The 27,856-nt window shown below is 24.5% G+C and overlaps 5 protein-coding genes and 2 long non-coding RNA genes across 13 annotated transcripts; 3 read left to right on the top strand and 4 right to left on the bottom strand.

The window, feature by feature from the left end:
• Positions 1–1,947: 1,947 nt before the first annotated feature.
• Positions 1,948–14,035, bottom strand: LOC122859064 (serine/threonine-protein kinase MRCK alpha). Of its 7 annotated transcripts, XM_044162416.1 has the most exons (19): positions 13,918–14,035; positions 12,634–12,807; positions 11,808–12,559; positions 9,690–11,734; positions 9,502–9,608; positions 8,190–8,393; positions 7,149–7,312; positions 6,818–7,073; positions 6,442–6,728; positions 6,229–6,372; positions 5,753–6,130; positions 5,498–5,678; positions 5,229–5,417; positions 4,950–5,135; positions 4,708–4,889; positions 4,461–4,637; positions 4,262–4,388; positions 4,031–4,188; positions 1,948–3,965 (listed from the first exon to the last, which is right to left on the bottom strand). In XM_044162416.1, exons 2-19 carry the CDS (start codon positions 12,746–12,748, stop codon positions 3,852–3,854), a joined length of 5,766 nt encoding a protein of 1,921 aa, XP_044018351.1. In that variant the 5' UTR covers positions 12,749–12,807; positions 13,918–14,035; the 3' UTR covers positions 1,948–3,851. The 7 variants fall into 7 exon arrangements, with proteins under 7 accessions (XP_044018351.1, XP_044018344.1, XP_044018349.1 ...); XM_044162409.1 differs by lacking the exon at positions 8,190–8,393 and having other exon boundaries at positions 5,753–6,133; XM_044162414.1 differs by lacking the exon at positions 8,190–8,393.
• Positions 14,036–14,601: 566 nt separating this feature from the next.
• LOC122859056 (interferon-related developmental regulator 2) lies at positions 14,602–16,806 on the top strand. The gene is made up of 3 exons (XM_044162404.1): positions 14,602–14,997; positions 15,333–15,808; positions 15,895–16,806. Exons 1-3 carry the CDS (start codon positions 14,970–14,972, stop codon positions 16,699–16,701), a joined length of 1,311 nt encoding a protein of 436 aa, XP_044018339.1. The 5' UTR covers positions 14,602–14,969; the 3' UTR covers positions 16,702–16,806.
• LOC122859054 lies at positions 15,989–19,984 on the bottom strand. Its single transcript, XM_044162401.1, has 6 exons — positions 19,833–19,984; positions 18,842–19,584; positions 18,621–18,746; positions 18,396–18,557; positions 18,150–18,314; positions 15,989–17,856 (listed from the first exon to the last, which is right to left on the bottom strand). The coding sequence occupies exons 1-6, from the start codon at positions 19,888–19,890 to the stop codon at positions 17,575–17,577; spliced, it is 1,536 nt and encodes a 511-aa protein (XP_044018336.1). The 5' UTR covers positions 19,891–19,984; the 3' UTR covers positions 15,989–17,574.
• Positions 19,985–20,372: 388 nt separating this feature from the next.
• LOC122859053 (T-complex protein 1 subunit alpha-like) lies at positions 20,373–22,854 on the bottom strand. The gene is made up of 2 exons (XM_044162400.1): positions 22,546–22,854; positions 20,373–22,406 (listed from the first exon to the last, which is right to left on the bottom strand). Exons 1-2 carry the CDS (start codon positions 22,616–22,618, stop codon positions 20,806–20,808), a joined length of 1,674 nt encoding a protein of 557 aa, XP_044018335.1. The 5' UTR covers positions 22,619–22,854; the 3' UTR covers positions 20,373–20,805.
• Positions 22,855–22,998: 144 nt separating this feature from the next.
• Positions 22,999–25,457, top strand: LOC122859061. Its single transcript, XR_006374329.1, has 8 exons — positions 22,999–23,089; positions 23,486–23,599; positions 23,852–23,907; positions 24,096–24,172; positions 24,501–24,562; positions 24,787–24,894; positions 25,099–25,157; positions 25,365–25,457. It is a non-coding gene; the product is annotated as an uncharacterized LOC122859061 (long non-coding RNA).
• On the bottom strand, positions 23,943–25,092 carry LOC122859062. Its single transcript, XR_006374330.1, has 3 exons — positions 24,965–25,092; positions 24,644–24,690; positions 23,943–24,013 (listed from the first exon to the last, which is right to left on the bottom strand). It is a non-coding gene; the product is annotated as an uncharacterized LOC122859062 (long non-coding RNA).
• A 1,246-nt stretch (positions 25,458–26,703) lies between the features above and the next one.
• Positions 26,704–27,733, top strand: LOC122859060 (allergen Tha p 1-like). The gene is made up of 4 exons (XM_044162408.1): positions 26,704–26,837; positions 26,924–27,104; positions 27,191–27,285; positions 27,585–27,733. Exons 1-4 carry the CDS (start codon positions 26,832–26,834, stop codon positions 27,687–27,689), a joined length of 387 nt encoding a protein of 128 aa, XP_044018343.1. The 5' UTR covers positions 26,704–26,831; the 3' UTR covers positions 27,690–27,733.
• The last annotated feature ends 123 nt before the right edge of the window (positions 27,734–27,856 follow it).

The raw sequence follows: 27,856 nt of genomic DNA, 5'->3' as shown, positions 1-27,856 counted from the left end.
CTTCATTTTTTTTAAAAGTGAATGTTTTATTGTCATATGATTTTTCAAAAATCATATTATTTATATCCTTGAATGGTATCTTGATACAAAAAAAAAAAAAAAAAAATACAAATATATATTATTAATTACAAATGTAAAATTAATAAAAAAAAAACAAATATCAGGCTTTTAAGACAATAACAAGTTGATTTTTATTTTGTTTTTTTTTTTTTTAAATAATCATTAATCATTAATTAAAATATAGCTTACTTGATCATCATATACTTCACTACCGTTTATTAGAAATGAAAGAAAACTGTGGGCATTATCATCATCTGAACATGAACATACAAGCTGATCATTTTCATTTACTACAGCTGCGTCCCTGCCTACCATCCCTGTACACTTGAAAATCATTTCTGAAAATATTTTGTAAATATAACATTTATTATTATTTGTATGTTTTTTTTTTTTTATATATACTAAAATCATAGTCAAATATCTGAGCTGATAGTGATTGTAAAAATTTTTGCATCGTAAAAAAAATATTATTGTATACGAGATACGAGATAATCACCACGTGACCTTGATCTCACAGGTGAGTTGCTGTTGATATATAGACAATGCAAAACAACACACACGTGAGGCCGAAACAACGTGGTAAAGAACCATGCTATTTGCACTATTTCAAAAATTATATTATTTTATTTATAATTAAACTTTAAAAATCAATTAAAAAAAAAACACTGTATTATTATTTGATGATCTGTTTCATGGAATTTGTAATAATTTTAACATCTCTAATTTACCATGTTTGTAACTTAATTTAAAAAATAAATTATACTCACTAAAACTTCCTTCCAAAAACAATAAAGAAAAACAAAAGATTTGAAATATCAAATTCATTTTGATTATAAACTATTTTCTACAATAAAATTAACACAATTATATTGAGTAATGTTATCAAAACAGACGTTATCAACAGTAATGTTATCAACACGTGTTTGGTAGCTGAGACTCAGGGATGCACTGAGAATGGGAAAATGGAAATGATGAGAATCTGTGATGCTTTGAGGTCCTTGGGTCCAATTGGCAATAATATAGATAATATAGTTGGGAATACGGCTTTGAGCCCTTGTCCAAGCATCCTTTTCTCAAGTTGATAAAAGAAAAACATTTATTTATTTTCTCATTATTATTATTTTTTTTTTATTTTATTTTATTCTCAAGCTGAACTTAACAATTCTATTTTTTTTTTTTTCATTATTAATTTCTAATATCTAATTTGATATATTATACTACAAAACACTGCGTATAATTTTAATGCCGCATAATTCAGTTAATTAATAAAAAATCATTTCAACTTTTACATCAAGTCACATTAAATTATTATTATTATCATCGTTTTTATTTTAATAATCTTTTTTTTTTTTATGTATAAAAAAAGATATTAATTGGTAAAAATTTGTGTAAATTGCGCTTTAAATTCGTCTACTGTGTTATTTACAAAAAAATTTATAAATAAATTATTATTTCGTTGAAATTAATAAATGATTCCATTGCAAAATAATTGTTCTCAATCGATACACGATGTCAATATTATTATCAAGTTAATCAGACTGAATTATTACAACTATTTTATTTTTAAATTTCTGTCGTTTTTTTTTTTTTTTTTCGATTAAAATTGTTAATTAAAAAATACATATTATTCCTCATGTCAATATAATTAATGCCTATAAATAATCGTGTATCAATGAGTTTATTATCAAATGCTCAAATTTTTGTTACAAATTAATTATATTTCGTAATTATTTAAAAGGCTTCGTTTTCAGATTATTATACTCGGATTAAATCGAATGATATTGTTATTAATTAATTATATTATTTATTTATTTTTTTGTATATATAACTGTCATGGTTGTTGACAATTTAATTATGTACTAATTTGACTTTATGACTGTATTATTGTTTTTTTTTTTTTTTTTTTTATAAGTTTATTGAATTTTCATCTCACATATTTCAATTGAATTTTTATATTTTTAATGGAAAGACCATTCTATTGGAAGCTAAGATTTTCATTTCCATTTTCATGGGATTTTATATTTTTATTATAATAATTTTTTAATTAAAATTAAAAATATTAATTTTTCAGTTGTCATGATTATACAAAAAACAGCCTTTATAATTTAGTTTTAGTCAGTATAAAAAATTCACACATCATTATTATTTTTTAAAAAAATTTCACAATAAATATGACGAAAAATGATAAACAATTAATTTATTTTTTTTTTTGACAATAATGAAAAGTATAATAATTATTTATTCAAATTCAAAAAAATTGATTCATTTCAATAGAAATTATTATTTTTTAAATTTATTTATTATTATCAAGTCATTTGTATTAAAAATTTTTAAAAAAAGATTATTATCTTTATTTAATAATACGTTAAAAATATTACATTTTTTTTTTTTTTGTTTTTTTTTTTAAATAAATTATTGACGATGCTATAATCAAGTGACTTTTTCTTGATTAATTTAATTTATGTATAAGAGATTGCAACAAAATTAATATGCTTAATTTGATATTGACACTTTCGGTGTTTAATTATAAATATTATGCCAAAGAATTTTATGAATTTGTCATATTTTGTATAATAAAAAAAATTGTCAATTTATAAATCATTTAATCATAAGGCATTTAGTATAATTTATTAATTTCTATATAGTTGCCTTGAAATATATTTATTTATAATAGTTAAATAATTAATTATGAATTTTTATATTTAAATATAAATTCTTTTTTATTTATGCTGCTCGTTATTTTTATATTTTAGAAGTTGATTAAATCGACTAATTGATTATAAATATATCCATTATAATATTATATAATAATATATAACAATTATATTTATTGCTAAATAATTTGACTGTTTTTGTCAGATTTCTTATTACAAGAATATCAATGACACTATTAAAACAAATATTTTTCATTATCATAATTTTCACTTCAAAAAACAACACAATATACACATGTAAATATGTCAAAATTAATCAAGACATTATACGTGAATGTAAATTCAAAAAAAAAAAAAAATCTTATATACAATTTTATAATTAATAATATGTCATACTTTTTCATTTGATTAACTAATAAAAAAAAAAAATTAAATAAATAAAATTAAAATATAGTATCCACCGTTTACTAATTCCACAATATTTTTTTGATGATTAATAATATTAATAATAATTTATTAATAAAAATAAAAATGCTTTCTATCTTTGATTCGTAATTGAAATAAATTAACACGACTATAATAAAGTCAATCAATATAGTTGCAACAAAAAAAGAAAAAAAAAACAAATTAAACAAACAAATAAACACGATTTAAAATTTAAAGAAAGATACATTTGTTATTAATTAAAAAAAAAAAAAAAATCTCATACCTTTAGTAAAATTCTAGCATATGTTATTTGGCAATTGAACGGATTTTTATCATAATCTTTTTTTATTATTCATTTTAAATAAATAAATAAATAAATAAAGTACATTTGTACTTATGGCAAAATTAACAACCATAAAAATACAACTGTACTTTAAATTATTTTTATTATTATTTTTTTCATCCACTTGGTGCTTTCAAAGCCATTAATATTATTATTAATATTATTATCATTATTATTATTACTATTACTATTATTATCATTATATCCAAGAGGAATATAAAAATGATTTAATTTAAAAAAAAAAAAATATTCATTCGCATTTATCATCATACCTGAATAAAGTCTCGTGTATTAAATAAGTACCCGGCCGTTTTTTTTTTATTCTTTGTCATTTGTTTGATGATTTTCTAATTATTTTTATGTTTTTTTTATGAGTCGTATGATGATGATCCATGATCATGGGCAGGACTTGGTGGGGTTGATGGATTTGAACTGTTATTTGATGCTATTGAATGTCTAGGACTTCCTCCAGTTGCATTATCCTAAATAATTTGATAAATATAATATTAGTTAAAGTATTAATTATATATTAAATAATAATATTAACCTTTTCTTGTAAAGATGCAATACTTCCAAGTGAAATTGGAGTATGTGAACGCATATGCAATGATTCAGATTCTGACTGATCAACTGGAGTGCGTGGTAATGATGGTGGAGTTGCCGTTGGTCGTGGTGGTGCTGGTCCCCTTCTTGATGATGTTGAACCTTTGATAAAAAAATAATTATTATTTTTTGCTTGTTAATTTTTTATTATTTATTTTTTTTTTAAATATTATACCATTGTGTGGTGAGTAGCCAGTGTTTCTTGTTATATGAGAACTTAAACGTCTCGTATCAGATGGTGGATGTCTTGGTGGTAATGGAGCTGGTTTATTTGGTGGTTGAAGTGGTGTTCCATAATACTGCTTTAAATAAATCATTTAATAAATTATTTACAATTTATAAAATTAAATTTTAAATAATGATTTGATACTTACTCGTTGTTGCTGCTGCTGCTGCTGCTGTTGTTGCTGTTGTTGTTGCTGTTGTTGTTGCTGTTGTTGTTGTGACTGTTGTTGTGGATTTCCATGCAAATGGGAGCTACTGTGATGACTTGAATATTGCTGTTGATCAGCAGTTTCAAGGGTCGTTGGTAAATCCAACAATCGTTGAATCTAAATAATAAAAATAAATAATTAATTTCAAGTAATGTTGAATTTTTAATAATGATAAATTAAAACATACCTGTATACCATTTCCAGGACCCATATGACTTATGTGATTAAAATTAGTTGGTGCTGAAATCATTTTTGAACGTCTGTCAGTTGGACGAGCACTTCTATTTCCTTCCCTGAGAGAAAAACGTCTTCTTGGTCTTGTCATTTGTCTACCACTTGCATCTAATGGTGTCAAATTAAGTAATTCCCCTGTAATAATATAATCCAATTGTAATTCAATATTAAGAAAATAATAATTTAAAAACTTACGTTGATGTAAAATACTAAGATAAATAACATGTGGCATATCATTGATCATACAACTTGTTAAAGAACCAGAGTTATTTAATGGTCTTGCACGTTTGACATTTAATGTCTGTAGCCAATCACCACTTTGACAGTCAAATGCATCGACATGTGTTTCACTATAAACAAGTAAATATCCTTCACAATAGCCTGTTGAAAAAATATGCAATTTAATGAATCATCTTTTGTTATTTTAAATTTTTTTTCTTTTCATTAGCAAAAATAAATTTAAAAAATACTTACTGACTGCAGTTGGAACAGCAGGATACATAATTTCTCTATCTCTATTTTTTCTACCTTGACTATCAACATAAACTGCCAATGTTTGAAATACTAGTAAAAATTCACCACGAGGTAATTCAATACAACGTAATGCATCAACAGCACTATATGTTAAAAATCCAAGTAGAGTATTTTCTGGATGTACTAATGCTATTTAATAAACAAAAATTAATAATATTAATTCAATAAACACATTTAATTAACAAATAAAAAGGATAAATAATAATTACAAATTGGATGATGATCACCAAGAATACTGTAAATTGAAAAGCCAGATGGATAGCCAACGCAAAGACGACCCTCTGATAATATTTGAAGTGTTTGTGCATGACAAGGTAACATTAATTCATGAATTCTTTTGTGTCTTGTTTTTGTACGTGTTATTTCGTAAATCATCACATGTGAAGCATTCTATTAATTAAATAAATAAATATATATTAATTAAATATTATTTTTTAATATACTTGAGTAAATAAATATATTACCTGTTTTTTAATAGCAACACATAAACAATAAGTGAGTGGATTACGTCTAACAACACCAGTTGTCAATGTAATACAACCCTTAGTCTCAGCAACTTTAATCCATTCAACTTCATCACCATCCAATGCACGTACTGGTACTAATCTAACATGACGTTGTTTACCACTTAATACAACAATTAATTGTTCTTCAATAATATATTCAAGTAAATATATTTTTTTTCCTTCACCAACTTTAGCAATTTCACTACGATCTAAATCTAAACAGTATAGTCCCTCTTCGGTACCAATGACTAGACGATCAGGATCAATAACTGAACCTGACATCACGTTTTTAACAATTGCCAGTGTATTATCAAGCAATTCTTTTGCACGAAATATCTGCTAAAACAATTACAAATTAATTACAATTATTTTTTTTTTGTTAAATATACCTATGTTATTTATTTTTTTTTTTTAAATTTAATTATTATACAAACCGTTGTATTTGGAAGATTATTTCTTTTTAATATTCTATGTAATTCACTCAATGCAACGACCCATTTAGTTTTTTCACTTTCTGTATCAGCCAACATTAACGTATGATTTCTTAAACCAGGTGGTTCCAGTAAAGACGTTGTAATCTATTTATAAAAAATAAATTTAATCATTGACAATATAAAAACAAATAAACAAATAAAAGTTATATTTACCCTGAATATGCATGGAATGTCTTTTTTAGTTGCATGAATAACATCAGACTCACGTACTGAACTAACACCAAACTCTTCGTCTCTCATGTCTAATACTTGTGATACATATACTGATGGTAATGCATTACGATCAGGTGAAATGTCATATAAAAATAATTTAAAGTCACAAACAACAACGAATTGACGTATCCATCCTTTTTTAACACCTCCCATTTTTGGTACTTTTACGTAACCCTCATATGCAGTGCCAATGCCCCTGGTTGGGTCAATGCCCAAAGGTCGTTTAGCTGTTTTAAAAATAAATTCATTAATTAATTTTAAAAAATAATTGAATATACCTATTTATATATATTTTTTTTTAATTAAAAAATCTTACTTTTATCATGGGGAACTGGACACATTGCTGGTACTTTATCACAACATGGCATATGACAAGCAAAACCACATACTTCACAAACAACACCTTGTCTTGTTAATCCAACCATTAATGATGTACAATGATTACATTTTGTTGGTGCTGAAAATGTTCTTACTAAAAATTGATGTGATTTTGGTTTTGGTTGTAAAATTGATTGACTGTGTGATGATGATGTTTTATTTAATAATTCATGAGACAATGGAGATGTTGGATCCTGCAAAATTAATATAAAATTTTTAGTTTAAAAACAAGTGTCTATTTTTTTAATTGATTTAAATTTTAAACTTACAATACTCAATTCAGATAAATTACTCTTGCTACTTGCAATACTTGGTGCTCTGTTATCTTCAATATCACCCTCAACACTGTCGACACTTCCATGACGTGTACTACCAGCTGTTTCTTTTAAAAATCTCTCAAGATATGACATTTGCGATGTTGGACGTTCCAAGACTGTAAAATCATCAATAAATAAAAATTAATATTTTAAAATAAAATTATTAACATAACAATTATAAACTTATATTTATATTATTATTGAAAAATTCTTTTTGCCATTAATATCAATTCAATAAAATTATATAAATTAGATACAATCTGTAAGATAATTTGTTTTTTTTTTTTTTAAATTAATTTACAAATAAATGCCAGTTATTTTTTAAATAATAAAAATTAATTAATTATACACAGGTATTATTATAAACAATAATATAGGAAAAAAAAAACATCCAACCTAAATTAGCTTTGATAAATTATATGCTATTTAAAAAAATAATTAATTTTACAATAATCTAGACAATCTCAACAATTAAAACAAAAATACAATTGAATTCATGCGCCTTGTGAATTATTATCTATAAAAAAAAATTAAATTAATTGTTATTTTGCGGCTTTTTTCTTAATTTGTTTTTTTTTTTTATCAACATCAAGTACTTACGGAATTTCGGAATACAAACGGGCACACGTAAAATGGGTATATATATTTTTTATTGTACACAGATGTTTTTTTTATCAGCTTTATACGTTTTTAGCATTGATGCTTTGTTAATTGCGTAATGAAAAATAAAAATGCATCCTCCGGTTGTTCCAGGTCGAAAAAAAGCTCGTAATAATTGTTTAAATTATAAAATAATTTTTTTCATTTAAATAATAAAATAATAATATCGAGCTTGATATAGAAATGAAACTACCGGTTTCGATAACATAACAAAAAAATCAAAATTTCAAAAGAAAAAAAAGACGAGTTTTAATATTTGGATTTAGGTTTTTTTCGGTATTTAAAAAAATATGTTTAGGTTTGTTTTTTGTGTGTGTTCATTGTAAAATTTACCAGACGACGATACGGTGGCAACAGTATTTCGATTGATGATTGAGTTGACCGATGTAAAACGATTAAATAAACGACACGTTGTTATTCGGGGTGAACGCATAACTGGTAAGGGTGATGATGGCTGATGAACGATGATACGTTTGGGTTTTGTCGTAATGATGTTTGTTGATAATTTTCTTGTTGATAATGGTGATTGTTGAACAGCTGTCACAAATACAGTTTGATGATGAGCAACAAGAGGCCCCACACGCAGCTCGTTGCGCCAATAAACAGGGGCACTTTGTAGTCTAGAAATCAGAATTGCATACCGTGCCGGCAAAATTGGGTTACTTATTCTTCACATTAATATATATCAACCCCATTTTTATTTTGACTATTTTTTTTAATTAAAGAATCTACATGTCAATAACTTTTTACAAAATTAATTTAAACAAATTTCATTATTTTTTTTTAAAATTATTTTTACTCAATTTTAATAATAATAATTATTATTATTAAATTAATAATTTTAGGGGATGATTATCTGACTCTGTACTGTCAATTCCAATTTCTTAAGTTTCTACAGTATTAATATTATGTATGTATAATTATAATTATATATAAATAATATATATTTAAAATTAGAAAAAAAAAAAAGAAAATATTCATTTAATTTTTCAGTATTGGTAAATTAAATATGTACTTTTTTTCTTTTTTTTTTTTTTATACTTATTTTAAATTTGTCTATCAACTACTACAAGCATGCTCAACGATTTTTCGTGCTTGACTACATTTTATTTAACTACTAGAGAATTTATGTGAATTTAAAGAAAAAAATTGATAAAATAATTGACGAGTTTTTCACGAATTTTCTGAGTAAATTTAAGTAAAAACAAATTATTGGAAATCTAATCAAATATTTTGCATAGTTTGATGATTTTAGTCGTGAAAAATTCCTCGAAAAAAAATCATAACTAGGTGTAAAATAACTTTATGCTAGATAACTACAACATGCAATAGTAAATTATTTCTAAAGAGAAAAAAAATATAGAAAATATTTGTATTTTTTTTTGAAATATAATTTAGATAAATATCCGTTGTTTGAATTTATAAATTAATAATAATATAATGATATTTATTTATCGACCAAACAACCAACGTGAAAAATTAAAATGCTTCCAAATAACATAAACAGCATGCACCGCTGTTGTATGAGTAACAATCATGAATAAAATATATTCATATGAAATATTTTTTTTAAAATAATTAAATATTATAAATTTTTTAATATTCTTGATATTTTTAATTTTTTTACTATTGGAATTATACTTACAACCATCTGTTGAATCAATACGTGATTGTAATTCCTTGATTTGCAATTCTTTTCTTTTAGTTTCATGTGACATTGAATCAAGACGTTGTCTGTGATCTCGAAGTTCTCTGTAAATATGAATGAAATACATTTTTATTAAATAAAAATAATAATTAATAATTGTTAATAATAATAATTGAACAACATACTTTTGTGCAGCAATAAGGTCTGATCTTGTTTTAGTTAATTCTTCGGATATTGCTTGTTTAGCTTGTATCTCACTTTGTAATGAACTTTGAAGATTTAATAATTCCATTTTATCAAGTTTTTGTGATCTACGATTACGCCAATTTTTATCATTAATTGTTGATGTTGAACCAACACCACCAACACCACCAGTATGTTTTAAAAATTCAAGTTCTTCAGTCATTTTAGTTGCAAGTGCTTGTAAATAACCACGTGCATCTTTTTCATCAGAAACCCATTGTATTATTTCAGTTATTTGTGCTTCCCATTGTGCAATAGCTTCTTTTTTATTTCTAAGTTCTTCATATTCATCTTCAATTTGACGTCTTTCATTTTGTATTCTATTAACACTATCTGTTACTGAATTTAATTCAATTATTAATTTTTTATTTTCTTCAGCAAGCATTATTTTTTCACGTTCATGACGTCTATTTAATTCATTTATTGTTTCTTCACTATCTGTTATATTTTCTAATCTAGCAGCATCAAGTTTATCTTTTGTTAATTGTATTTCACGTTCTAATAATTCTTTTCTTGTTTCTGAATCATTTAATTGTTCTTGTAAACTACGTATTTCAATATTATGACGTGATTGTTGTTGATTTAAATTTTCATTATATTGTACTTCTAATTTTTCAACTTCTGATTTTAATCTATTTATTTCTTGTGTTGCTAATACATTATTTGTACTAGCATCATTAACAGCTGAACGTTGACGTATTTTTTCAGTTTCTTCTTGCATTTGTTTACAATATTCTTCACTTCTTTCACGTAATTTACGTTCTTTACTTGTTTCAGCCATAGCTTCTTCAACTCTATTTTCTAATTCTCTACGTAATTTTTCAGCTTTACGTATATCATGACGTAAACTATCAACTTTTTGCATGACAACTTCAAGTTCTTCTTCTTTATCACGTACTTGACGTGAAAATTTTTGTTTTTGTTGACGTAATTCAGATAATTTATCAGTAACTTCAGTATATTCAGCCATTGCTAATTTTCTTTGTGTTAATGCATCTTTGAGTTCTTTATCTTGTAGTTTATATTTTTCTTGTAAATCTTGTTTTTCTTTTATTATTTCTTCTTTTTCATTTTTTAATAATCTTATTAATTTTTCTAATTCAGCTAATTTTGTTATATCACTATTATTATTATCAATAATATTACGATTTTCACGTTGTGGTAATTCCATTGTTTTTAATTGTAATTCTAGCTCACAATTTTTTTTAGTTAATGTATTTATTTCATCTTGTAATTTACGTGTTGCATTATTTGTATCTGGTGATGATGTTGTTGTTGTTGTTGCTGCTGTTGCTGTTATTGCTGCTGTTGTTGTTGTTGCTATTGATGATATACCTTGACCAATTTGATTTTTTAAATCATCAATTGTATCAAGTAATTTTTTATTTTCATCTTCAAGCATTTTTTTAGTTGACAATGGTAATACCATTTCACATGTTATATTATTTGTTGTTGTTGTGGTTGTTGTTGATGATGTTGATACTGTTAATGTACCTAAATCAGATATACAACTACCTTGTGTAAAACTAAAACCAATAAATGGCAAATGTAATGCTGAAAATGCTGAATTTGCTGATGGTGGTACTGCATCTGAGCTACGTACATCTGTATCATCAACGTCAAAATTTGATGTATCTGTTGGTGATGATACTTCTGGTATATATGGTGCTGTACTATCTCTCAATGTATCCCAATTAAAATTATCAAACCATGGATGTTTTTTAAAATCATCAATACCATTTTGTCCAAGACGAAATTCTGAGCTACATATTAATTTTTTCATTAAATCTTTTGCTGAATCAGTAACATCAAAACCATCATCAATTGGAAAATCAAATGAATTTTTATGATTCATTATTCTTCCATATGTTTCAACTAAAGATTCAGCATAAAATGGTGTTTCACCATAAAGCATTTCATACATACATACACCAAGTGACCACCAATCACATTCTGGTCCATATCTACCTTGTCCATCTTCCATTGCCTATAATGATTATTAAATATTAAATTAATTATTAATTTAATAGTAAAATAATAATAAAAAATAATAAAATTACCCTCAATATTTCTGGTGATATATAGTCTGGTGTACCAACAGCAACATTACTTTGTACAGTACCATCTTCAAATAATCTTAAACATGATCCAAAATCAGCTAAACGTATATGACCATTTGCATCAAGTAATACATTATCTGGTTTAATATCACGATGTACATAACGTAAATTATGTATTGATGCAACAGCAAGTATCATTTCAGCAATATAAAAACGTGCCATATCCTCAGGTAATCTATCTTCAAATTTACTAAGTAATGTTAATAAATCACCACCACAATAATAATCCATAACTAAATAAAGATTATTATCATCTTGAAATGCATAATGAAGATTTGTAATCCATCTTCTATCACCATAAACTAATACATCACGTTCTTCTCTAAAACATGCTGTCTCAGCACGTTTAAGCATTTCCCATTTATTTAATATTTTCATTGCAAATACTTTATCTGATTCACGCATTTTAACAACACATACTTCACCAAATGCACCACGTCCAATAACTTTAACAATATCAAAATCATCACGTGATAATTGTAAATTTTTAATACATGTTGCAACTGGTTTAACAAATTCAATAAAATCAGATACTGTTTTTTCACGTCTCAATGATGAATTACAACATTCATCATAAAGTATTAATAATACATCAATCAATGTTTCAATTGAAAATGTATGACCCATACGACCAACTTCAATTGGACGAGTTGTAAATAAATTTTCAAGTTGACGTAATCTACCACTAACACCTAGAAAAATATTAAAAAATTAACAATTTTCTCTCTACATTATTTTCTTTTAAAAAATTTATCAATAAACTTACCCGTGGACACAATGTCCGTGGGTGTTTTAAATGTATTAACATCAGTATTATCCATTATTTGTGGTAACTTAATTGGTGGACCTTCACCACAATCCCTTGGTGATATTTCTGTCATTATTGTACCGGTTGATAATAACACCCTCACTCATACACAGCCACATAACTAAACAATCACTGTAATTTAACAAAAAACAAAAAAAAAAAAACCATAAAATTAATCAATAGAAAAAATATATTATTTAAAAAATATACAAATGTTGTTTTTTTTTTTAAATAATATAAATTCATTTATGAAGCCACATAAACATTACGTAACTCTATTAATAAAATTCATGTCATATTTCAATTTTTTTTTCTTTTTTTTTTTAATTAAAAATTTAGAGCTATCGGATATTAAAATCAACCCTCTTCCAATGACTCACACTGATTTTGTATATTAGGAAAACATAATAAGTTTTTTTTTTTTTTTTTTTGTCTAAATAGAGTAAAAGAAAGATAGAGAAAGACAAATAATGATAATAATATCGTCAAAATAATAAAATGAAAAAATAGATAAATAAGAGACTTATGAATAGGGTCTTGAAAGTTGATTATAAAAATAGTGTGCAATGGTTTAGCAGTGAGTGGTATGTGACAATCGCGTGTGGATTTTGTCGACTCCAAATGCGGATAAACTCATTACAGTACAATATATATATATACATACTAAAACACAAATAAATTTATGTACAAATGGTGTTATACAGCTTACAATGTATAAAAAAATAATAATAATAAATAATAATAATAATATATACCTATAGTTTATCAATAATAATAAAAATATATTTTGTTTTTTTTTTTTTCATAATCTTTAAAAAACCATTTGTTAAAAAATTAAAAATAAATGTTTAATAATACGACACAAATAAAAAAAAAAAAACATCACTATTTTTTTATAACTCCAATAAATTTTATTTTTTTTTTTCCATGATTTGTTTAATAAAAAAAAAAAAAAATATATATAAATCACTTATGCATGCACATTTTCCACGTAGGTAATAAGTAGAGGACAATATTTAATGTCAATTTATTTATTTATTTTTTTATATAGGTGTATATACTTATGCATAATATTTGTCGTTTTTTTATTATTATTATTATTATTATAAAACACACAACGTAGAGTAGAGAAAAAAAATAAATAAAGGCTTGTCGTTAGGATAAATCACATTGATATTTAATAATTTTTTAATATTGTAATATATTTGTTTATTTTAATAGTTTTAATTAACACACACACACCATTATCTCAAAACATTGTAGTGGCACTTCCAAGCCCCTAGAAATTTTGGCTGACCCCCTGGTTGTGTAGCAAGACTCACATATACATTCAATATTTATATTTGTGTATTTACGTGTGCATTATGAGAAAGAGAGAGAGAGAAAATAGATTAAAAAAACATAAAAAAAATGAAAGCTCTCTTTCCCATTTTTTATGTGAATAGATAGTGTGAATTTTTATTGTTAGAAGGCGATACTGTTACAATTAAGAAATAGCGCTACATGATTTTTCCTCATGGAGAATTTAAGCGGAAATATTTGAAACAAAAAATAGATTATAATACTTGACCTAGTGCAATTTTAAAAAACTTTCAATTAAAATTTAGATAAACAGTCAGCCTTTAATTTTTAAATAACTATTTCAAGTTGTAATTGTTTTTTAAATCAAAAAATTATTTTTTGGAGAATTAATTATACCAAATGGAAAAAAAAAATAATAATAATAATACAATTTAGAATTGATTTTTAAGTTAAAATTATTTAACTATAATTCGATAATATTATTTTATTTTTTTTTTATCTTATCTAAATTTTTTTGCTCTCGAACACTCTCGAATGTGCTCGATGTTTTGCACACTTTTTTGGTTTCATAATGCGCACAATCGAAAAATAAAAAGTGGTGGGGGATTGTCTACCTGATTGTCACTTGTTATCCATTTTCTGTCTCGCTTTCAGTACCATATTGCACCATTGCGAGAAAAGCCACTTGGCTGTTCTCGTCATCAGTGCTTAAATTTATTTGTCAACGAATTATCGCATCATGCTAATGAGCTATAATCCAATTAAAATTATTGTTAATAATAAAACGTGTAGTGGTTATAATATACGAAAGTGCATAACAATTAGAACAAGACACTTACCATCTTGATTATATATTTAAAAATAAAAATAATCATTGTTTTTACATAATATTTGAAGGTTAATTATTAGCACAAGTTAAATTATCATCACATATTGTGTGTGTGTGCAATAAGCTGGGATATTTTTGCTTATTTTTACAAATTAAATTAAAAATGCCAGCTAAAGGAGATAAAAAAAAAGGTAATTTAATATGTCGTTGAATTTATTTTTAAGATATTTCATTGTTCTTACTTTTATTTATTTTTTTTTCTATAAATACACACTGTTATAAGTGTGTGTGTGCATGTGTGTATTTGCGTTTGTACTTTGGCCTGATTTGGCCACATGGTTGGCCAACAATATTGGAGTAAAAAATTTGAAGAAAAAAATAAACAATTCAATATTTACATGGCCACCTAAAATGGCCGTGAATAATTAGCATGTTATATAAATTTAAAAATTAAATATTTACCTAGCTTTTTAATTATATAATTTGTATTTATGATTTTTTTTTTTTTTTTTTTTGAAAAATATAGGCCGTATACGTGGTAAACGTGCTGAAGGATCAGATGATGAATACAACAGTAATGATGCTGCAAGTTGTAGTTCTGAAAATAAAAGTGTTGATATTGATATTGATACTAATGACAATGATGATAATAATAATAATCAACAAATGTTATTTGAAGATAAGTTGAAACAAAAAATTGATGATATGACTGATAAAAGTTTAAAAACAAGAATTGATTCATTTATTGCTATTGAAAAAATATTTGCAACAAAAGTATTATCTGAATTTGTTGATGAACGTAAAGCAACATTATCTGATGCTATTGAAAGAGCATTAAAAAAAGGTGATAGTCAAGAAATTATTATTGCTGCTAAATTAACAACATCATTGTGTATACAACTTGGAGCTTATGATACAACTGAAGTTATATGGGAAAATTTTAAACCAATTCTTATGACAATTGCTAATGATCATACTGCTTCACCAAATGCCAGAGCTGAGGTAATATATTTAATTAAATTTAAATCAACTTTTTATATTTAAATAAATATATATTTATATATTAATTTTTTCTTTTTGATTAACAGTGTTGCTGGGCTTTGGGTATAAATCAATTTTTAGCATGTGATGATGATCTGGATTCACTACAACTTTTAACATTATTTTATAATATTTTTTGTGGATCATTTTTAAAAGGTAATGGTAGTGTTAAAATATTATCAAATGATGTACATTCATTACATTCATCAGCACTTGGTGCATGGACATTGTTGTTGATTGAGTTATCACCATCAAATTTAATTAAATATTTAACAACAATTAAAACACCAAATTCAATAACACCACTTGAAGGTTTATGTGAATTATTAAATTCAACATATCTTGAAACACGTGTAACAGCTGGTGAGGCATTAGCAGCAATTATTGAAATAACACGTGATTATACAGATGATTTTGAGGATGAATTACCATATGATATTGCTGATACACTTGAAAACTTATCAAAAGATGGAACAAAATATCGTAATAAAAAAGATCGTAAAGAACAAAGAGCTGAATTTCGTGAAATACATAAATATTTTACTGATGATATTGTACCAAGTGTACATGTTAAATTTAATACAAGAGAAAAATTATATTTTGATACATGGACATCTAGAATACAATATAATGCATTATGTCGTCCACTTGGTCCTGGTATTAATACACATCTTGCTGATAATATGATGTTACGTGATATGTTTCAACTTGGTAATCGTGTATCATCACCACTACCTAAAACACAGAAATCAACTAAACTTGAAAGAACATTGCAAAATGCTGCTGCTTTTAAAGCTCGTACTATTCAACGTAGTCGTAATCGTGATAAAAGATCAGCTGCAATTGCTCAATGACTTTTATAATTATTGACTTGTAATTCTTTTTTTTTGTTTAAATTGATATTTATAAAATTAATCGTGTTTTATTTTTTTCATATTATGTGTCATGTACAACCAGTTGTATCAACTAATATATATATATATATTATCTAAAAGCAACAAGTTTTATTTTTTTTATTATATACCTTTTAATTTTATTTTTTCGCTCTAAACTTTCACTTGAAATTTACCTATATTTTATTTTTAAATTTCTGTCGTTTTTTTTTTTTTTTTTAGATTAAAATTGTTAATTAAAAAATACATATTATTCCTCAGGTCAATATAATTAATGCCTATAAATAATCGTGTATCAATGAGTTTATTATCAAATGCTCGATTTTTTAATAATTTATCAATCTATGAATTATTGTTTTTTTTTTTTATTTTTTATAAGTTTATATTGGATTCTATATTTTTATTATAATAATTTTTTTAATTAAAATTAAAAATATTAATTTTTCAGTTGTCATAATGATACAAAGAACAGCCTTCATAATAATTATTGAGTTTGAGTCAGCATAAAAAATGCACACATTATTATTATTTTTTTTAAAAATTTCACAATAAATATGCCGAAAATTGATAAATAATTAATTTTTTTTTTTTTGATAATAATGAAAAGTCTAATAATAATTTATTTAAATTAAAAAAAAATCAATTCGTTTCAATAAAAATTATTATTTTTTAAATTTATTCATTATTATTATCAAGTATTAAAAATTAAAAAAAAGATTAAACAAAAAATCATTTTTTTCGATTTTCTCCGACTCGTTCCGATTTTTCTTGGATTTTCTCCGACTCATTCCAATTTTTTTTTTTTAATTTATAAAAAAAAATTTTTATATTTATTTACACATGTAGATTTATTTTTTGATTAATAAATTCTTTTTCCGATAACATATTCCATCTATAACCAAGTATTTTTGATATTTCATGTTCTGTTTTTTCATAAAAGCTTGAATTTATTTTAATCCATTGTTCATGTTGTTGACTCGTGTCTGTTGTTGTATTTTTCCATAATTTATCAAATTTTTTCAATACATAATTACGTCTTACATGAAGATATTTCAATGATTTTGTTGTTGATGCAATTTCTAAAATTGTACTTGTTGATATTTTGTCTCGAATCATCTACAAATAATATATTATTAACTTTTATAATTTCAACTAAATAAAATACCCTGTTGGAAATATATTACTCTGGCATTACTCTGTTTTTTGCCCTGTCGGAGAAATCGTGGGAGAAATTACTCCGCCATGAAATTAGTACCGACAAAATTATTTCGGTATGAGATCAATGAAGAAGACAACAATCCAGCATTGATCTCATGCCTAAGTATAATTTAATCTCCGTCAGTGGATGAAAAATATTTCCACCAGGGTATATATTAAATTATTTAAATAAAAAAATTTTAATTACTAACCAGTGTATGAATATTTGGGCTACTTTTACAAAGTTGTAAAATATTTCCATCGCATCTTTTCGAAGAATTACGATCTTGATAATATTTTGATAGACCTTTCATTGCAAAAACTTGAATTGTTGGGAAAAATATTATCGATTGGGCAAGTAAAATTGAAGCTGAAACCTTAAATATTATTTGTTATTAATTATTAATTATTATATCATTTAATAATTAATAATTTTATTTTTGAATTTTATTAATTACTCGGTCAAATGGATTATTCAATACGATACTGTGACATGGTATCATACTGTGTCCTGGAAATTCAATTGGTAATTTTGTCTCTATTTTATTACTCTCAATTTCAAGATGTACTTTTAATCTTGGATTATTTTTTCGTAATTTTATCCAGCTGTTATTTTTTGGCTGGAAAAAAATCATATATTTCCATGATATTATTCAATCAATATTTAATGATTTTATCATTACCAATTTGACAATGTCTGATGCAACTGGTGAATATATATTTTGAAAAATATGAAGATGTTCTAATTTAGTATACCCAATTAAATCCAAAACATCAGCATCAATATTTTGTGGACTAACAATTAAAACCTTTAAATAATTATCGAAAAAAAAAAACATCAAAAATATATAACAATAATTTATATAAATGCTGAAAATAATAATTGATAAAATTAATAATTTACGTTTAAATTTATAAATACTCCAATGTGTATCAATGGACAATAGAATTTTGTGGTATTAATTAGCACAAGTTTTTTTAATGTCTCAGTACAATTAATACAAATTTCATCAAGTAAAACAAGTGCCTCTTTGGTGTCAAGCATTAAATCAATAAATTCCAATATTTGCAAATTTAAAAAATTAGCAGCAAGTCTTTTAAGAGCTGCTAGAATTTCACCACCAGTACCAAATATTTTTATTTCACCTCGTTGATTATCATTAGCCATATTACATGGAAATTTAAATTTTAAATAACGTATATTTGTACCAACAGCATTGTCAATGTCACTGGTAAAATCACAACCAAGATGACGTTCAGCATACCAAGACATCATACTCATAAATTGATACAACTGTTGAAAATTATTATTTGGTTCAAGTATCAATGTTTTAAAATTTCTTCCAATTTTATTAAAACATGTTGATGCTCTAATGTGATCTAGCACATATTGCCAACCACTGTAGTAATTAAATTTACCTCGTGTTAAAGTTGTATCATCCAGAACAAATGTCGACCATACTTTTGGTAATTTAAATGCACGATACCAATTTTTACAAACAAGCGAAGCATAATAACGTTCTCGTCTTGTTAAATATTCATATATTTGTTCTAAAATAATATCTGGCAATTTATTCCATGCATCTTGATATTTGTTATTATTATTATTTATTATATTTTTATTATTTATAATATTTATATAAACACCTGGTAAAAATATAAAAAATTAATTTTCATTTTTCATCAATTGAGCATCAAATGAAAAAAAATGCTCGAGTTATTTTTAAACTTTAAATTGAACAGTGTGTGTTGGATAATTTTAGAAATTTTTCAACTGCCCGGGTTGTTGGTAAAACGAAAAAAAAAAATAGTTAATTAACTTTATGAATAAATTTTGTGATTTATACTGATTTAAAAATTTTTTTTTTAGTTTTTTTTTTTATTTTTTACATTACCTTTTTCTTGTATATTATTATTGAAATTCCAGTAATGATAATTTTTACTTAGTGCCATGGTGAAAGGGTAAAACACTGAGAGAGAGTAAAACACTGCTGAGTGTATTTTTCATTGTTTTTTTTTATTTTTATTTTTATTATGTAAATGCAGTTTTATATGTGCTATGTTATGTTGTCGTTATACACACTCACTGAGACAAAAAATTTTCAAGTTAATTGAAGATTTTAAAATTTAAATATCGTTCGTACAATTAATTAACTGATTAATTAATCAGCTTGAAGAATTAATTATTTTTTAAATTATTTGAAAAATGACACAGTATTTAATATTTAGTTAATGAATTAATAATTTTTTTTTTGTAAACAATTGTTTTTTTATTTTTAAGATAAATTAATAATACAATTTTTATAAATGAAATATCTATGTTGCTATGTTAATAAACAAAATTAAATATATTGATAATTTTTATTTGTTGCATCACAGAGCATTTATATTTTATTTATTTTATTTTTTTTTATTTACAGTGATGATGTTGTTTTTTGTTGTTGTTTTCTTTTTTATTTTTTCTATAAGTAAATTATTAATTAATGTTATGATAATTGCTTTTTTTAATATATATATTTTATAGGGGGGCTGGTTGGTGTAAAAGATGATAAGATGAAACAGCTAATTATTCGGTTAAATTAATATTTATTGCGTATCAAATTTATTTTAATTATTGTGAGTTTTTATAGGCACTTGATTATTTAAAAAAAAAAATTATATTTAAACATTTATTTTATTTTCAAGATGAAGTATTTATCATACTGTAAAATTTACAATTGTTTGTTATTTTTAATGTGAGTTAAATATAATTAGAAACACAAATTTATTTAATTTTAATTTATTAAAAATATTATTTATTTATTTTAAACTATAGACTATTATCTTAATATTATAATTTTAATGAAGTCATGAAAATTAATGTTAAAATTAATCTTCAAGCTCACCAGCAGCCATAGCATCATTGTAAGATTTACCTCCTTTTTGTTCTGGATCAAGTTTAATCATGTCATCAATACGAAGAATTGTGATGGCAGCTTCAGTTGCAAATTTAAGTGATTTAATTTTTGATATTGCTGGTTCAAGTATACCAGCTTTTTTATTATCTCTCACAGTACCCTCAACAAGATCAAGACCAATCCATTTTAAGTTTGCATGTTCAACTTGTGTTTGTGATGAATTATGATAAGCACGAAGTTTAGCAACAAGATCTGTTGAATCTTGTGCAGCATTGACAGCCAGGGTTTTTGGAATAACCAATAATGATTTGGCAAATTCAGCAATTGCCAATTGTTCTCGTGAGCTTAATGTTGTTGCAAAGTTTTCTAAGTATATTGATAGTGCTGCTTCAACACAGCCACCACCAGCAACAACATTTTTACTTTCAAGTACACGTTTAACAACACAAAGTGCATCGTGAATTGATCTTTCCATTTCATCACAATAATAATCATTTGGTCCACGTAATATTATTGATGCTGCTGTTCTTGCTTTTGGTCCTTTAATAAGAAGTAATTCATCATCACAAACAACTTCTTGTACAACTTCAGCAGCTTCACCAAGATAACTTGCTTCAAAACTTTCATCACCATCCATATTTGTTAATGATGTTAAAAATTGTGCACCAGTTGCTTTTGCAATTCTTTTTAAATCAACTTTTTTACATCTTCTAACAGCCATAACACCAGATTCAACAAAATATTTAAGACAAAGATCATCAATACCACCAGTTAATAGAATAACATTTGCACCGGCATTTATTATTTTCTCAATTCTTTCTTTGGTGATATCAATTTCACGTTGACGTACACCTTCTAATTTTTCTGGATCATTAATAAGTACTTCAACACCCAATTTCATTTTAGTTTTTTGCAGTGAAAAATCTAATATTGCTATTTTAGCATTTACTATTTTTTTGGGCATAGCTTGTGATGCCACAATACAATTTAATGCATATCCTTGAATGAGCTTTGATTCTCTAACACTTTTACCATGTGCTTTTAATACATTAACAGCTTTTATTGGATACAAATGTCCACCTTTACCATCATTTATTTTAATAGCAGTTGCTGCATCAACAACCATGTTGCCAAAAAAGCTTGAATCAGCACCAATGATTTTACTTGACATTGATGTTTTAGCAACATTTACAATTGCATCACGATCAAGTTCTTCAACAGCAATTGTCAAATTTTCTTGTATATATTTACATGCTTCTTTACAAGCTAAACGATAACCACTTATAACTGATGTTGGATGTATATGTTGTTGTACCAATTCATCAGCATTTTTTAATAATTCAGCAGCAATTATAACAACTGATGTTGTACCATCACCAACTTCGACATCTTGAAGTTGTGCAAGTTCAGCAACAACACGAGCTGCTGGATGATCAATTTGAAGACTTGCAACAATTGTTGCTCCATCATTTGTCACTGTTACTTCACCAATATCATCAATGAGCATTTTATCAAGACCCACTGGACCCAGTGAACTCTTGACAATATTGGACATGGCATAAACAGCATTGGCTAGCAAAAAAAAAAAAAAAAAGAAAATATTTTAATTCAATTTTTAAAAATGCAAAAACAAAAAAAAACGTGACAAACTCGTTGGGTGGATCTATAATTTCAGGTTACAACAAATATTAAATTAATTTTTTATATTTACCATTTTGAGCACGAACTGATGCACCAGATTGACGAGAACCAGCTAAGGCAAGAGCACTTGCAACAGTTGTCATTTTAATTGTTTATATAATCTTATACAATTTATTACAATCAATTATATTTTTTATATTTCTTTTTGTTTGGAGTAAATTGTCAATTTAAACAAACTGTCAAAAGAAATCAAAATATCATGGATCCAACATAAGACTATAAAAATACCCGAGAATTATTTATATAGAGATTTTTATTTATTGTTTTTTAACTGTTTTTAATTTTAAAGCTATAATAAATTTTTTGTAATAAAAATATTGGTGAAAAAAAATTTTTGTTATTTATTTTTATTTATTGTTATTTATTTTTGTTTATAAACTAAATTGTAAACAAATTGTTTACAAAATCAAATCCCTAGGAATTCGGCTCAACTGGGCTCAACCAATGAAAATCGCACCGGAAAAAGAAACAAATCCGGTTCACATTGAGAAAAAAAAAAAAAAAATTCTTTCATTTGGAATTTTGGAGCACCCCAAAACACATCCCAACACGAGGTAATTTTTTTTATAATTAAAATTAAATTGTCGATTTTAATTATTTAATAAAAATAAATTTAATCATTCTTACTAAATTAATTAAATATCAAATTTTAAAATATATATTTTATATGAATTATAAAAATTTAGTTTATCTAGACCACGTGCTTGTCTAGAAATAATTTTTTTCTTTTTGCTAATTTGATAATTTATTTATTAACCATATCAAAAATATAGTGTTGAACAAATTAAAAAAATTAATTAAAATTACAATTCAATATTTATTTATTGAAACTAATTTGTATTTTCCATTTAAAATTATTATTTCATGTGATCACTAAAAATAACCTAAAAAAAATTTAATTTTCACTGATCAACATTTATTAATATTGTATTTTTTATTTATCTTTCTAGATAATCCAAGATGTAGTTCTTGATACATTAATAATTATCCAGCTTCAACTTGAGCTGAATAATGACTTGAAATTTCCTGAAAAAAAGAGAAGCATCACCATGCTCATCTTCCTGGTAAGAATACATTTGAATAACTTGGATCCCTGTTAATTTCGATAATATTTAATAATCAGCTTCTGTTAATTATATTATTCATAATATTTTTTTTAAATGATGATACTCTCATACCACCAAGATCTATGAATGCCATGATTAAATTTATAGTATTTGCTAATCTGATTAAAAATAATTCCCAATAAAACACAAAACAAATCAACATATTTTAATTCTCCAATTTAATAATTTCTTTTTTTGATTTAATTACAGATACCAGAAAGAAGAAGAAAGACCCTTTCATCAAAAAAAGCTTGATGTTAATTTTGGTAAGTTTAATTGAATAACTTGATTGTCTTTTTAATTTTAATTAAATGATGAAACATACCATACCACCAAGATCTATGATTGCCATGATTTTACCGTATTTGCTATCTGAAAAAAAAAAATATAAATTATAAATTAAACAACATTGAACTTTGACTGGATTAAAATTTTTCATTTTTTATAATTACAGATATGTTGAAGATGACCAACACTTTTATATTCAACAATAGAAACAAAAAATCACAGAATGTCTGACACATGGCACTGGTAAGATATTTTCCTTTCTTAATTTTACAATTTATAAACAAAGCTAGTCTTGATAATTTATTAATTGTGCGTATTTTATTATTATATTGAAATTTTTTTCTCATAAAATTTTGATTGACGAAATACGCAATATTAAATTGAGAGGATAATTAGCTGGTTTCAGTTGTCAGTGCTGGCACCAGCCAGTCCCCTGTACTACATTTATTAAATAAAATTTTTATCAAATTCACCTGTACTTGATTCACATCATGTGTATTTTTTTGATAATTATTTTTTATTCATTTTTATTGTATTTTATAATTAATATTTTTTCTTTTTTCAATTACAGACACAATGTTGATGACAAAGGCAGGGTTAAAAATGAGACACAAATAATTCTTGCAATTAATGGTAAGATGATTAGTATTGAAAATTAATTTTTTTTCTTTTAAATTATATGAATTATTTCAATTTTTAAATGATGAAACATACCATACCACCAAGATCTATGATTGCCATGATTTTACCGTATTTGCTATCTGAAAAGAAAAAAAAAATACTACTTTTCTTTTATTTTTATAAACGAAAATTTGATTTGTCTTGAAATTAATTATTTTTTTTATTTTTGTTTACAGATACACAATGATGCAAAAGAAAATCTATTTTATTTATTGCGGAGCTAATTAAATTGTTATATTCACTGGAAATGTGATTGGAATTATATCTATCTACGTAAATATAAGGTAATTATCATTAAAAAAAATTACAGTAATTATTTACAAATTATTAATCTATTTTTATGATGAAACATACCATACCACCAAGATCTATGAATGCCATGATTTTACCGTATTTGCTATCTGATTTTAACTCCAAATTTATAATTTTTAAAAAATGTTATTTATTTTCGTAAATTAATCTTTGTTTTTTTTTTTTTAAATTTACAGATTTGAAAGCTGAGTTGTCATTTCAATGCAAAAAACATCTTTAAGAAAAAAATAATTTCGTAAGTTTATTAAGATTATTAAGATTATTAGTATTAAAATTTTTTTTTTTTTTATTGATGATGATTTATATTACCACCGAGATCACTGAATGCCATGATTAACACGTATTTGCTAATCTGATTTTATTTTTTATAAAAAATTTACAATTATTAACAAGTTTGTAACTTTATTTTAATAACAAAATATTATTTTTTTTATTTTTCCAGGTTCAAAGATAAACACACCAATGGCCCATCAGAGAAATAAAAATTAACACAATCAATTTTTATGTAGAAAAAAAAAAAAATAATAATAATAGCTAAATAAAAATGAATAAATTTAAATTTTAAATGTGTTGATTCTTTTTGTTAGAATATATATTTTTAAAAAAAATCCTCGTAAATTTAATTTTTTGTTTATAATTATATAGAGAATCTAAAATCCTTGTGGTCATCCTGCCAACATAATTAAGTCAATCTAATGATTGTCATAAATTCTCGAATAACAAGGTCGAGACCTTGAAAAATATATTTATTTTAAAAACATAAAATTATAAATTCTATTATTTATTTTATTTTTTTCCTGGTTCATTACTCGCCAAACTGGTATTCTATATATGAAAATATTTTAAAAAAAAACATTTATGATGGGGATTTCCTGCGGTTTTTTGTCTGATATATTGACAAATTAGCATGTCAATTAGTTCATGGACAAAGTTCCACTTGGCCTCCTGAAGGAACTTGACAAATACGTCAATTTAATTTAAAAAAAAAAAAAAAACCACACAAAGTCCGAAATTGTATATTTATTTTATGTTTTTTTAGACAAGTCAATAATTGTTTTTGTGAATTATTATGCTGACGTCAAAGCCTATCTCACGATAAAAAAAATAATAATTTTAACAAATAATACAACATAAAACTGATGAATATTATAAATAATTTTAATAATTTAATTTTATAATATTTAAATATTTATAAATATCACAAATTAATTTTCATAAATTGGATGTCTTTTTTTATTTTTGGATTTTAGAAAACTAAAAACAAATTTAATTAAAAAATAAATATTTATTTAATATTTAAAAATCAATAGCGAAATTATCTAGGTAAGTACGTAAAAAATTATTCCATAAAAAAAAAAATATAAAGAAATTGGTTTTTTCATCACATACATTGAAAATAAAAAATAAATAAATTCAGATAGTTTGAATCAACAATAAAGCATAAATAACCAATGGTTTTTTTCCATGTTTAAATTAAAAATATAAAAAAAAAATGTTAATAATAATCAAAAAAAGATAAACACGTCTTTGAATTATTCTTTGCAAATGGTATTTCTTGGCATTGATGAACGACAAAGTTTAAAGAACACGAAGAGAGACAACATCTCATCAGTATTCAGTGATGTTAATGTAAATAGCCATATGTAAACCCCCGCATATTTTTTTTATTCTTTCTTTTCATAAAAAAAAAATAAAAAAGAAGACTGAAGTAATAAAAAGAAGAAAAAAAAAAAAAAAACAACAAGAGTGGGCATGAGAAAAACTTGTAGTGGAACATGGGAGAGTTTGGTAAATTAGGACCCTGGACATTGGTGAGTATAAATGGTGGTGATCGAACAGACTCCAGTCATAGTACCACAATCTTCATCACACGAAAAACAACGAAATAATTTAAATACATAAAACAAACATGAAGGTAAATTTAAAAAGAATTATCAAAAAATAATTCATCAATTTTTTCATCCATTCAATGATAAATTATTTATATTATTTTGTTATTAGGTGGCAATTTTATTACTTGGATTTTTTGCTGTTGCATTAGGACATCCACAAAGTACATACACTACAAAATATGATGGTGTTGATATTGAAATGATTCTTCGTAATCCAAGATTACTAAATAATTATGTGAATTGTCTCCTTGACAAAGGAAAATGTACTCCTGATGGAACAGAACTCAAAAGTATATTTTATTCATTTATTTATTATTAATTATCAAAAAGCTTACAGCTATTATAACTTTTGTTTTTTTTTTTTCATGATAAATAGCTCTTCTTCCTGATGCTATTCTTTCTGAATGCAGCAAATGTAATCCAAAACAAAAAGAAGGCAGTGAACGAGTCATTACATTCTTAGTCAAAGAGGTATGTTATTTTTAAAATTTTTTTAATTTTCATTCAGCTTTTTCTACTGCAATTTTAATAATAATATCTTGTTCAACGAGTTATCCAGTTCATTGGTTGATACTGAAAGTGAATTTATTTATTTATTTTTCAAATAATAATGTTTCTTTTTTTTTTTTTCATTGAAGGTTTTTTGTAAAACTCGTTTGACTTTCACATGTCCCAGTTTTAAAAATCTTGTTATACCATAATTTATTTATTTTATGTAACTTGTAATAAACAAATATATAATAATTTTAATAATTTATTATTATCAATAGAAACCAGATATTTGGGCCAAACTTGCTGCTAAATATGATCCACAAAATACTTACAGAGTCAAGTTACAACAAGAAGCAGCTAAACGTGGAATTACTCTTCCATAATAATTTTTACAATAAATAATACAACTATATTAAATAATAATATACAAAACAAAAAAAAAAAGTAAAATAAATACTTATCTATTGTACTCTATATTCATTATCATAATAATTATAAACTTTCACTATTTTTTATCTCAAAAATAAATTGTACCATTTGTGATTATTTC

The sequence above is a fragment of the Aphidius gifuensis genome, linkage group LG6, assembly GCF_014905175.1.
Source record: "Aphidius gifuensis isolate YNYX2018 linkage group LG6, ASM1490517v1, whole genome shotgun sequence".
In the NCBI taxonomy this organism is placed as follows: domain Eukaryota; kingdom Metazoa; phylum Arthropoda; class Insecta; order Hymenoptera; family Braconidae; genus Aphidius; species Aphidius gifuensis.
This window is presented reverse-complemented; position numbering and strand designations above follow the sequence as displayed.

Excerpts from the sequence above, each read along its gene's own strand:
- LOC122859064 (XM_044162416.1), bottom strand. The coding sequence starts at position 12,748 with ATGACAGAAATATCACCAAGGGATTGTGGTGAAGGTCCACCAATTAAG. Across the intron at positions 8,394-9,501 it reads TATTGATTCAACAGATGGTT|CTGTTCAACAATCACCATTA; the intron begins GTAAGTATAATT and ends TATTTGTGACAG. Across the intron at positions 7,313-8,189 it reads TGCCACCGTATCGTCGTCTG|TCTTGGAACGTCCAACATCG; the intron begins GTAAATTTTACA and ends ATGATTTTACAG.
- LOC122859056 (XM_044162404.1), top strand. The coding sequence starts at position 14,970 with ATGCCAGCTAAAGGAGATAAAAAAAAAG. Across the intron at positions 14,998-15,332 it reads TAAAGGAGATAAAAAAAAAG|GCCGTATACGTGGTAAACGT; the intron begins GTAATTTAATAT and ends TGAAAAATATAG. Across the intron at positions 15,809-15,894 it reads CACCAAATGCCAGAGCTGAG|TGTTGCTGGGCTTTGGGTAT; the intron begins GTAATATATTTA and ends TTTGATTAACAG.
- LOC122859054 (XM_044162401.1), bottom strand. The coding sequence starts at position 19,890 with ATGGCACTAAGTAAAAATTATCATTACTGGAATTTCAATAATAATATA. Across the intron at positions 19,585-19,832 it reads TAATAATATACAAGAAAAAG|GTGTTTATATAAATATTATA; the intron begins GTAATGTAAAAA and ends TATTTTTACCAG. Across the intron at positions 18,747-18,841 it reads GAGTATTTATAAATTTAAAC|GTTTTAATTGTTAGTCCACA; the intron begins GTAAATTATTAA and ends AATTATTTAAAG.
- LOC122859053 (XM_044162400.1), bottom strand. The coding sequence starts at position 22,618 with ATGACAACTGTTGCAAGTGCTCTTGCCTTAGCTGGTTCTCGTCAATCT. Across the intron at positions 22,407-22,545 it reads ATCAGTTCGTGCTCAAAATG|CCAATGCTGTTTATGCCATG; the intron begins GTAAATATAAAA and ends TTTTTTTGCTAG.
- LOC122859060 (XM_044162408.1), top strand. Across the intron at positions 27,105-27,190 it reads TGATGGAACAGAACTCAAAA|CTCTTCTTCCTGATGCTATT; the intron begins GTATATTTTATT and ends CATGATAAATAG. Across the intron at positions 27,286-27,584 it reads TTACATTCTTAGTCAAAGAG|AAACCAGATATTTGGGCCAA; the intron begins GTATGTTATTTT and ends TATTATCAATAG.